This window comes from Schistocerca americana, chromosome 8 (assembly GCF_021461395.2).
Source record: "Schistocerca americana isolate TAMUIC-IGC-003095 chromosome 8, iqSchAmer2.1, whole genome shotgun sequence".
NCBI lineage: Eukaryota > Metazoa > Arthropoda > Insecta > Orthoptera > Acrididae > Schistocerca > Schistocerca americana.
Window position 1 is genome coordinate 471,090,556 of NC_060126.1, and position 12,327 is coordinate 471,102,882.

Here is a 12,327-nt window from a genome sequence, read left to right on the forward strand (position 1 = left end):
CTGGCTTGTCACAATACGCCAGTCACTACTCTTGATGAACAGTGGTATCGTGCTGAAACTGCTTGGGCAGCTGTACCTGTACACACCATCCAAGCTCTGTTTGACTCAATGCCCATGCGTATCAAGGCCTTTGTTACAGCCAGAGGTGGTTGTTCTGGGTACTGATTTCTCAGGATCTACGCACCCAAATTGCGTGAAAGTGTAATCACATGTGAGTTCCAGTATAATATATTTGTCCAATGAATACCCGTTTATCATCTGCATTTCTTCTTGGTGTAGCAATTTTAACGGCCTGTAGTGAAAATGGAAATCTTTCCATGTGTAATGGATTAGCAATGGGGCGTGGGCACTAAAGGTTAAACATGTGAGAAAGGCATAATGTTGATTTTATTATTAACCGCCACTTAACACAATTTGTCCATTTGGAGGCATCGAATCGATGCTGTACAGAGCCAGATTTGCACCTGGTGCCTAAAATTTGAACAATTTCTTCTTAGTGTGAATCAGTTTAGCATTAACCCATTTGCATATCTACCAAGTTCCGCTGCCATACGATAATTACATACTAGACTTCCGTCGGTAGCTGCGCTTTTGTTCTAACCTTCTGATATAACATGGAACAAGAGTTAGGCTGGCAATTGCAAACATCAGCAGAAAATGAGTTGGCAAATCAGAGACGTAACCGTGGATTGTTTCATTGCGTTGTAAATGACCGACGCCTATGCAAGTGATTCCTGCCAGCTGTGTCAACAAAGCATCAAATATTACCAGATGGAGAAGTGTACTACTGGCCGTTAAAACTGCTACACCACAAAGATGACGTGCTACAGATGCGAAATTTAACCGACAGAAAGAAGATGCTGTGATATGCAAAGGATTAGCTTTTCAGAGCATTCACACTAGAATGGCGCCGGTGGCGACACCTACAACGTGCTGACATGAGGGAAGTTTCCAACCGATTCTCAGGATGTATGCTACCAAATTGCGTGAAAATGTGATCACATGTCAGTTCTAGTATAATATATTTGTCCAATGAATACTCTTTTGTCATCTGTATTTCTTCTTGGTGTAGCGTTTTAAATGATCGGAAGTGTTAGTGGCTGCTCAGCTGCAAACTGCACTAACCATTGCAAAAATGGTTTTCGGACTTTTAGATTTCCATGCGATCGTGAACGGAAAAAAAGATGGGACACAAATTGCCACAGAGACAACTGGTTACCACTACCCGGCACTCCACTGTGCACTGTAAGTATATGTCAATACAGGTAGTTACAAAAATGAAACCAGTTGTATGAGTCAAGCAGTTTATCCTAAAATTTTTTGAGTTCTGAGATATTTCCGCAATTGGCAAAATGGAGAGGATTTTTTAGGCCTATTATGATTGTTTATTGATGCACAAATTGAACAATACTTAAGCCGACTTCTTATATAGGTACGGTAGGTTCAAAAATGGTTCAAATGGCTCTAACTTAACATCTAAGGTCATCAGTCCCCTACAACTTAGAACTACTTAAACCTAACTAACCTAAGGACTTCACACACATACATGCCCGAGGCAGGATTCGAACCTGCGACCGTAGCAGCAGCGCAGTTCCGGACTGAAGCGCCTAGAACTGCTTGGCCACAAAGGCCGGTAGGTACGGTTGGACTGGTGATAATTAAGATATTTTTATAGTGGCTAAATGGTTCAAATGGCTCTGAGCACTATGGGACTTAACTGCTGAGGTCATCAGTCCCCTATAACTTAGAACTACTGAAACCTAACTAACCTAAGGACATCACACATATCCATGCCCGAGGTAGGATTCGAACCTGCGACCGTAGCGGTCGCGCGGTTCCCGACTGTAGCGCCTCGTACCGCTCGGCCAATGCGGTCGGGCACGGGCATGGATGTGTGTGATGTCCTTAGGTTAGTTAGGTTTAAGTAGTTCTAAGTTCTAGGGGAGTGATGACCTCAGCAGTTAAGTCCCATAGTGCTCAGAGCCATTTTTTTGTTACTGCATAGCACCCACATTTGAACACATTCGTACAGAGTTTTCAATTCATTATACAAACTACCACGCCAGTTCCGAGCCTACACTTCTATAGCGGTATAATACTGCATTCCAACTTCTCTGTTACATGAAAAGGTTGTTCTTAGTATCTCTAAACAATTAGTTACTGTTCGATACAATTTCCACATGCAGTATCAAATATTTTATAATAAATACTGTAAAAGGTTGCATGAATCATTTAACCACCCACAAGGTAAATATTGCCGAATCCTCGGAACTGGGGAGAACGTGGCGGACGATTCAGCCTATTACAGTGAAGCGCCAAGGAAACTGGTATAGGCATGCGAATTCAAATACAGACATACGTAAACAGGCAAAATTTGACGCTGCGGTCGGCAACGCATATATAAGACAACAAGTGTCTGGCGCAGTTAGATCGGATATTGCTGCTACAATGACAGGTTATCAAGATTTAAGTGAGTTTGAACGTGGTGTTATAGTTGTCGCACGAGCGATGGGACACAGCCTCTCAGAGGTAGCGATTAAGTGGGGATTTTCCCGTACGACCATTTCACGAGTGTGCCGTGAATATCAGGAATCGGGTAAAACATCAAATCACCGACATCGCTGCAGCCGGAAAAAGATCCTGCAAGAACGGGACCAACGACAACTGAATAGAATCCTTCAGTGTGACAGAATTGCGACCCTACCTGAACTTGCTGCAGATTTCAGTGCTGGGCCCTCAACAGATGTCAGCGTGCGAACCATTCAATGAAACATCATCGATATGGGCTTTCGGAGCCGAAGTCTCACTCTTGTACCCTTGATGATTGTGTAGCGGGACTTTGAATTTCGTCGCACTACACTCGTTCCCTCAGATAAAAATTATACCGTCGCACCGGTATGAGCGCTCGACGGCGGAGAAAATAGTAAAGTTGTAACTCTTTTTTTCTATCCGTTTCTTTTTGTGTCTCTCGACAGCGGAAGCTTAATGCAGACGTAAAAAAACTTATTAGCTGGTCTTGATATGATTTTAATGTGTAGACATATTGTGGAAGTTGTTATGAAATTTGGAGGATGGAAGTAGCAAAGTAAATTAAATTGAATTTAATATCAAGACGGTTTTGTATACATTCCTGGACAATGAAACTTACTGCAAGATTTCGGAGCAGACTTTTCACGCAGAAATAAAGTAGGAGATTTTTGAAGACCTGGACGCCGCACGAAAGAAGAAGACATGTTAAGATGGCAAAGGATGAACTCTTATCTACGCCATTCCCCCTTGTCAGTTACACTTTGTTATTCTCTGTTCTTTTTCGAATAATTTTTGTAGTGGAAATTGGTTTAACTTTTGCTCATAAACGCCACAAGGACCACCCCAACAATAGCTTTTCCGAATCACGAAGTCCGGTAGCTTTTCTGTAATACGAAGTCCGATTTGCTTTTCATTCTTTCCCTTTTTCACGGTCATTTACGATTTTAAAAAAAACCCTTTTTACTCACGATTTCTTCCCAGATTTTCAACCTTTTCTTTTCTTTTCTTCTCATTTTCTTTTCTATTAACCACTACAATTGCACGACACAAAGCTTTATGCCTAGCCTCGGCCCGTCAACACCGATTTTGGACTGTTGCTGACTGGAAACATTTTGCGTAGTTGGTCGAGTCTATTCAAATTGTATGGGGCGGATGGACGTGTACGGGTACGGGGACAACCTCGTGAATCCATGGACCCTGCATGTCAGCAGGGAACTCTCCAAGCTGGTGGAGGCTCTGTTGATGGTGTGGGGCGTGTGCAGTTGGACTGATATGGGATACCTGATAGTCTAGATGCAACTCTGACAGATGACACGTACATAATGATCCTGTCTGACCACCTGCGTCCATTCATGTCCATTGCGCTCTCCGACGGACTTGGACGATTCCAGCAGGACAATGCTACATCCTGTAGGTCGAGAATTTCTACAGAGTGGCTCTTCTGCGTTTAAACACTTCGCTGGCCACCATGCTCGCCACACATGAACATTATTGAGCATAACTGGGGTGTCTTGTAACGTCCTGTTCAGAAGAGCTCTCCATGCCCTCGTACTCGTATCGATTTACGGACTGCAGGAATCGTGGTGTCAGTTCCCTCCAGCACTACTTCAGACGTTAGTCGAGCCGATGCCATGTCGTTTTGTGGCACTTCTGAGTGCAGGTTTAGCCGTTTCTTTGGTTCTTCAGTGCATGTAGTAGGAGCTCCACTTCAGTGCGCAAACTCCCCTCAGCTCGCTCCGCTACGTCTCGCGCCGTGCCGTACTGTCCATTCCTCTCTCCCTTCCCCCCACCCCCCCACCCCCTCGCAGACACACCGCCCCGCCTCCTTTTCACTACAAGTACGCTCTCTAGCTGATGACACAGTACGTGCAACAGAATCTTTGCCTCAAAGACGTGCTACGATTTATCGATGGGTGTTGGCATGACTCAAACTTAACTATACGGGGTGGTCCATTGATAGTGACCGGGTCAAATATCTCACGAGATTAGCATAAAACGAGAAAACTACAAAGAACGAAACTCGTCTAGCTTGAAGGGCGAAACCAGATGGCGCTATGGTTGGCCCGCAAGATGGCGCTACCATAGGTCAAACGGATATCAGCTGCGTTTTTTAAAATAGGAACCCACATTTTTTATTACATATTCGTGTAGTTCGTAAAGATATATGAATGCTTTAGTTGGACCATTTTTTTCGTTTTGTGATAGATGGCGCTGTAATAGTGACAAACGTGTAAGTACGTGGTATCCCGTAACATTCCACCAGTGCGGACGGCATTTGCTTCGTGATACATTACCCGTGTTAAAATGGACCTTTTACCAATTGCGGAAAAGGTCGATATCGTGTTGATGTATGGCTATTGTGATCAAAATGCCGAACTGGCGTGTGTTATGTATGCTGCACGGTATCCTGGACAACATCATCCAAGTGTCCGGACAGTTCGCCGGATAGTTACGTTATTTAAGGAAACAGGAAGTGTTCAGCCACATGTGAAACGTCAACCACGACCTGCAACAAATGATGATGCCCAAGTAGGTGTTTTAGCTGCTGTCGCGGCTAATCCGCACATCAGTAGCAGACAAATTGCGCGAGAATCGGGAATCTCAAAAACGTCGGTGTTCAGAATGCTACATCAACATCGATTGCACCCGCACCATATTTCTATGCACCAGGAATTGCATGGCGACGACTTTGAACGCCGTATACAGTTCTGCCACTGGGCACAATAGAAATTACGGGACGATGACAGATTTTTTGCACTCGTTCTATTTAGCGACGAAGCGTTATTCATCAACAGCGGTAACGTAAACCGGCATAATATGTACTATTGGGCAACGGAAAATTCACGATGGCTGCGACAAGTGGAACATCAGCGACCTTGGCGAGTTAATGTATGGTGCGGCATTATGGGAGGAAGGATAATTGGCCCCTATTTTATCGATGGCAGTCTAAATAGTGCAATGTAGCTGATTTCCTACGTAATGTTCTACCGATGTTACTACAAGATGTTTCACTGCGTGGCAGAATGGCGATGTACTTTCAACATGATGGATGTCTGGCACATAGCTCGCGTGCGGTTGAAGCGCTGTTGAATAACATATTCATGACAGGTGGCTTGGTCGTCGAAGCACCATACCATGGCCCGCACGTTCACCGGATCTGACGTCCCCGGATCTCTTTCTGTGGGGAAAGTCGAAGGATATTTGCTATACTGATCCACCGACAACGCCTGAAAACATGTGTCAGCGCATTGTCAATGCAAACTACCCGCTGTTGAGAGGAATGTCGTATTGCCAAATGCATTGAGGTTGACGAACATCATTTTGAGCATTTATTGCATTAACGTGGTATTTACAGGTAATCACGGTGTAACAGCATGCGTTCTCAGAAATGATAAGTTCATAAAGGAACGTGTAACACAGTGGAACAACCGAAATGAAATGTTCAAACGTACCTACGTTCTGTATTTTAATTTAAAAAACCTACCTGTTACCAAACGTTCGTCTAAAATTGTGAGCCATATGTTTTGTGACTATTACAACGCCATCTATCACAAAGCGAAAAAAGTGGTCCAACTAAAACATTCATATTTCTTTACGTAATACACGAATATGTAATAAAAATGGGGGTTCGTATTTTAAAAAAAAACGCAGTTGATATCCGTTTGACCTATGGCAGCGCCATCTAGCAGGCCAACCATAGTGCCATCTGGTTTCCCCCTTCAAGCTAAACAAGTTTGGTTCTTTGTAGTTTTTTCGTTGGACGCTTATTTTGTGAGATATTTGGTCTGGTCACGATCAATGGACCACCCTGTAGATTGTTGTCTGTCAAAGACAAAACTTATCTATTGATTAGTAAAATAACTAACTCGACTTGAACAGTGTTGTTTAAAAAGGGAAATGTTGAAGGCTTAGCGTATTTATGCGACGATTAGGACTTGGCTCACAAAACCGGGAAGCTTGTGTTACTGCAGCAGTGCAATGATGCGCGGTGTGGGCCTACCTCCGAAGGTCGCCTGTGTCCTCTCTGAGGTTGTCGCAGACCTGCAGGAGTGCAGCGGCCGTCATGGGCGGCTCCAACACGCTCTCACGCACCTGACGTCGCACGCACTGCGCGTACGCCGTCGACGTGTGCACCACCGCCTGCGATCAGGAAAAACACATGCATAAGTGGCTGCGCTCAGGTTCTGAGACCGTTCGCAGGACAGCTTAAATGGTTATTAATTTTCAATAACGAGGAAAAAGGTAAAGGAATTGGGGGTTAAATTCTCGAGACGTTTTTTCGTGAAAGGGTCTTTCAGTTCGATGCTATTGACAAAAACTTGTCAGGTTCGGAGGCATTAAGTTGTCAGGTCGGCTACGGATAAATACACACATCAAGAAAAGTTTTGCATCATCCCGGGTCCTAGAACTCCTGAAGATAGACGTTGACTGTGGATATTGTATCACAGACACAGTCCCTTTGACTCTTCAGAGATGTTACTAAACCCACCCAAAGATGCAAACAACCATGCGTCAGCAGTGCCTTTTAGACGGAGGGGTCCGACAGCCGATCAGTTCCAGTCTTTCCACCAGGAAGGAGGTACCCAGCTTGTGTTTTCTGTAGTTCAACCATGTGGTTCGATCGCGCCCGCATTGTTACTTTGTGCTAGGAAGGGCTCTCAAGAAGGGAAGTGTCCAGGCGTCTCGAAGTGAGCCAGAGCGATGTTGTTCTGACGCGGAGAAGATACAGAGAGACAGGAACTGTCGATGACATGCCTTGCTCAGGCCGCACAAGGGCTACTGCTGCAGTGGATGACCGCTACCTACGGATTATGGCTGGGAGGAACCCTGACAGCAACGCCACCATGTTGAATAATGCTTTTCGTGCAGCCACAGGACGTCGAGTTACGACTCCAAAAACTATGCGCAATAGGCTGCATAATGCGCAACTTCACTCCCGCCGTCCATAGGGAGGTCCATCTTTGCAACCACGACGCCGCGCAACAGAGTACAGATGGGCCGAACAACATGCCGAATGGGCCGCTCAGGATTGGCATCACGTTTTCACTGATGAGTGTCGCATATGCCTTCAACCAGGGAACCCTGTCAGGCTCAACGCCTTAGACACACTGTCCAGGCCGGCCGGAGTGGCCGAGTGATTCTAGGAGCTACAGTCTGGAGCCGCACGTCCGCTACTGCCGCAGGTTCGAATCCTGCCTCGGGCATGGATGTCTGTGATGTCCTTAGCTTAGTTAGGTTTAAGTAGTTCTAAGTTATAGGGGACTGATGGCCTCAGAAGTTAAGTCCCATAGTGCTCAGAGCCATTTGAGCGTTGTCCAGCGAGTGCAGCAAGGTGGAGGTTCCCTGTGTTTTGGGGTGGAATTATGTTGGGTCAACGTACGCCGCTGGTGGGGCAACGGCTATACGATACGTGAACGCCATCCTCCGACCTATAGTGCAACCATATCGGCAGCATATTGGCGAGGCATTCGTCTTCATGGACGACAATTCGCGTGTACATCTTGTGAATGACTGCCTTCAGGATAATGACATAGCTCGACGAGAGTGGCCAGTATGTTCTCCAGGCATAAACCCTACCGAACATGCCTGGGACAGATTGAAAAGGGCTGTTTATGGACGACGTGACCCACCAACAACTCTGAGGGACCTACGCCGAGTCGCCGTTGAGGAGTGGAACAGTCTGGACCAACAGTGCCTTGATGAACTTGTCGATAGTATGCCACGGCGAATACAGGCATGCATCAATGCAAGATGGCTTGCTACTGGGTATTAAAGGTACCGGTGTGTACAGCAGTCTGGACCACCACCTCTGAAGGTCTCGCTGTATGGTGGTACAAAATACAATGTGTGGTTTTCATGAGCAATAAACAGGGAGGAAATGATGTTTACGTTGATCTCTATTTAATGTACTGGTTCCGGAACTCTCGGTACTGAGGTGATGCAAAACGTTTTTTGATGAGTGTACTTTGAGAGCACAGATGTGTGGGAGCGTGCCTCCAGAAGGAAAGAAGGGAGAAAATAGTGTTTAATGTCCCGTCGACAACAAGGACATTAGAGACGGAGCACATGTTCCGATTTGTTAAGGTTGGGGGAGGCAAACGGAGGAACCATCTTACAAGGGAACCTCCCCATCGCATCCCCCCTCAGATTTAGTTATAAGTTGGCACAATGGATAGGCCTTGAAAAACTGAACACAGATCAATCGAGAAAACAGGAACAAGTTGTGAGGAACTACGAAAAAAATAAGCAATATATACAAACTGAGTAGTCCTTGACCAAGATAAGCACCCGTCGTTAGCGTGTGCAGCTGCGGAACGAGAGGTCCTTGGTTCAAGTCTTCCCTCGAGTGAAAAGTTTACTTTCTTTACTTTCGCAAAGCTATGATCTGTCCGTTCGTTCATTGACGTCTCTGTTCACTGTAATAAGTTTAGTGTCTGTGTTTTGCGGCCGCACCGCAAAACCGTGCGATTAGTAGACGGAAGGACATGCCTCTCCAACGGGAACCGAAAACATTTGATCGCAAGGTCATAGGTCAACCGATTCCTCCACAGGAAAACACGTCTGATATATTCTATACGACACTGGCGACGGCATGTGTTTCACATGACAGGAATATGTTGTCGACCCACCTAACATCTACACTTCGCGAATGGGTGAAAAGATTCTTCTACCTTGTCCGATTTAGGTTTTCTTGAGGATGTGATAATCACTCCCAAGAAATGATGAAAACATAAGAGTTTGTCATATAAACTGCAAGAAATGTGTGGAACAGTTTCACAGTCGCACAGTTTTCCCTGTGCTCTGTCAAAACATATGTTTTTAACGTTTTCAAATTTTTCCGTGTGTAGCCCGTCAAATCCTGCATATGTCCAAGGAAATCTGAACATGTCCTGGAATTTTGGAGAGCGAAGTTGATTATGTATGAGTGTCTGAGCTTTGATAATTGACACACGATCACGTAAACAATACTGCTCTGTGTACCTGTGCAGCTTCTCAAAATCATAGGATCTTTTCACAGAGTATTTCACTTGCCGAAAACCAAACACATCTAACGGTTGCACAGTAGGTGTACAACCTGGAGGAATGGTAATCACGTCTACTCCCACGCTAAAATTGTACAATGCGTGATCCTTCTGTCCTGTATAGCTGTCAAGGAGTAAGGCAAAATCTTTGTCCGCGCAAGGAGCAATCACACGTCCTTTCGTCTACTAATCGCACGGTTATGCGGTGCGGTCGCAAAGGACAGACACTAAAGTTATTACAGTGAATAGAGACGTCAATGAACGAACGGACATATCATAACTTTGCGAAAATAAAGAAAGTAAACTTTTCACTCGAGGGAAGACTTGAACCAAGGACCTCTCGTTCCGCAGCTGCACACGCTAACGACGGGTGCTTATCTTGCGCAAGGACTACTCAGTTTGTATATTTTGCTTATTTTTTTCATAGTTCCACACAACTCCTTCCTGTTTTCTCGATTGATCTGTGTTCTGTTTTTCAAGGCCTATCCACTGTGCCAACTTATAACTAAATCTGAGGGGGATGCAATGGGGAAGTTCTCTTGTTAGCATTCGTTTGGAGCGATGTAGGGAAATCGCGGATATGTCACACTGTTCTCTTTAAAATGCAACCTTTTGCTGTGCAGACTTCTGCGAGACGTACACGAAGAGATGCAATGAGGTTCTGGAATGTACTGACAGGGATGTTGAGGCATGCCGACTCCAGTGCCGTGGTCAGCTTCTCGATTCAGGATCCGTAGCGTGAACAGCCCTGTCGAGGTGGTCCTACAGATTATCGACTGGGTTAAAATCTGAGGAGTATGGTGGCTAAGTGAGTACGATAAGCTCATCCTGACACTCTTCGAACCACGCAATACACTGCGAGTTGTGTGATGCATTCCGTTGTTCGGCTGCAAGATGCTATCATGCCGAAGAAAAACAAAGTGCATGTACGGGTAGACATGGTCCTCAAGTATGGATGCACACTTGTGTTGATCCATTGTGCCTTTAAGGGGCTCCGGAACGCCCTATACTTGCAATGTTAAAATAACGCTTATAAATTACATCTTTCCTCACAAAGTATTTGAGGTAGGAAGTTGAACTTTTTACAGATTATTTATTGGAATATGGGCTACAACTTAACACAGGGATTTTACAAAATATTAGTTCAGTTATTAAAAATGATTTTTTTTTCAATTGTAATGAAAATTCACAACATTTTTTTGCAATTTTTTATTTATATATTCAAAAATATACAGTTTTTTGGAAAAAGGCTGTGTTAAATTATGCAGAAGGTACTGTGTAACATTTACTGAAAGTTTGAAACAAATACGTTTGGGAGATCCTTAGAAAACATGTAATTAGTATGAGAAAATAAAAGTTTTGGGAATCGAGCGACAAAGATTGGATTAACTTTTTAGTGCATTCCAGGTCCATAGGATGGATGATCTTCATCCTCTGCAAACTCCTCCTCCAGCTTCCGCTTGTTCCTCCTCCTGTTAACTCTTGCTTGTATTTCTAGACTCTTTACAGCCCTGTCTGCAGCCCGAAGGCGTTCCTTGTCTAAAGCAAGCATCGCTCGTTGTTGTGTTCGTAGATTTTGCTACCACTTTCTTCAGTTGCAGTTACTGCAACACTGTTCCAAAAGGTGGTCATGTATGAACACTTATCACATTTCAGTTGTATTTCACTAGCAAGTCCTACGTGCTTTATTATGGAGAGTTCCAGACCAACTTCACTACAATGAATACATCTTACACAGTTTGAAAAAATTCCTTTGAGGACCGACATATCAAATATTTCATTCACATCCGATTCGCCCATAAAACATTCATAGTTTTCACTCATTGAACCAAGCTTCTTCTGTGAAGTATTTTCTTTCCCACTTTGACTGCTATGGGCAGGTGTACTTGAGAGGTTAGGTTCACTCACTTGGTTATCGTCTTTATTGTTTACAGTAATAACACATACCTTTGGCTTTCCAACATTTCTCCTTTTCTTAAAAGCCTTAAGAGGATTTCTAATAACTTTACTTTTACTCATTATTATACTTCAACAAAACAGAGACTCAAGAAACAGAATTAATTACGAATATTTTCGAGATAACGACAGAGTAAATAAACATGAAACAATCGACAATCACACCAGCGATATATATTGAACCATCACAGGTTAGCCACAACACATACTTTATCTCACATCACTAAAATGTACCTGATGAACACGGACGTTAATAATAACACCATTTGACAGCAGTTTAACAGCGCCACAGTGGGTCACGCCCATGTAGAACACATTTCAAAAAAAATTTAAAAATAGTTGTAGTCTTCGGAATTGAATAAATTATATATCTATGAAAAGGTAATAGTCTGCAGATTCAGAAAACGCAAAAAAGTAAAAATTGAACTTTTCGTGATTTTGAGCCTTTCCGGAGCCCCTTAAGAATTGACCGGACCATAACGCTCCCTCCTCCGACTTGGACGCTTCCGACAACTGCTGCGGAGTGTTTGCTTTTTAGATGTTTCTCCGTGTATACGCCAATGACCATCTGTCCGATGGAGAATAAAACGCGACTTATCTGAGAAGACCACCTGACACCGCTTAGTGGATGTCCAGCTACGGTAGTGGCGTCCATATTCCAGCCTTCGTCGTTAATGACCAGCAGTCAGCACGGGTGCATGAAACAGGAGCCTACTGTGGAGGTCCATATGCAGCAACGTTAGCTGAACGGTCGTTCAGGAGACGGTGCTGGTAGCCTCTTGGTCCATCTGGGCGGTCAGTTGTCAAAATTTGCAAGTCT

At 44.3% G+C, this 12,327-nt stretch overlaps 1 protein-coding gene across 5 annotated transcripts in view; it reads right to left on the bottom strand.

Moving 5' to 3' along the window:
- LOC124545129 (putative fatty acyl-CoA reductase CG5065) overlaps positions 1 to 12,327 on the bottom strand; it is a 278,021-nt gene that overhangs the window by 78,262 nt on the left and 187,432 nt on the right. For all 5 annotated transcript variants that reach the window (XM_047123950.1, XM_047123952.1, XM_047123951.1 and 2 more), the window contains one exon: positions 6,530 to 6,669. In XM_047123950.1, the coding sequence (XP_046979906.1) occupies positions 6,530 to 6,669 (140 nt within the window). The remainder of the gene's footprint in view (positions 1 to 6,529; positions 6,670 to 12,327) is intronic.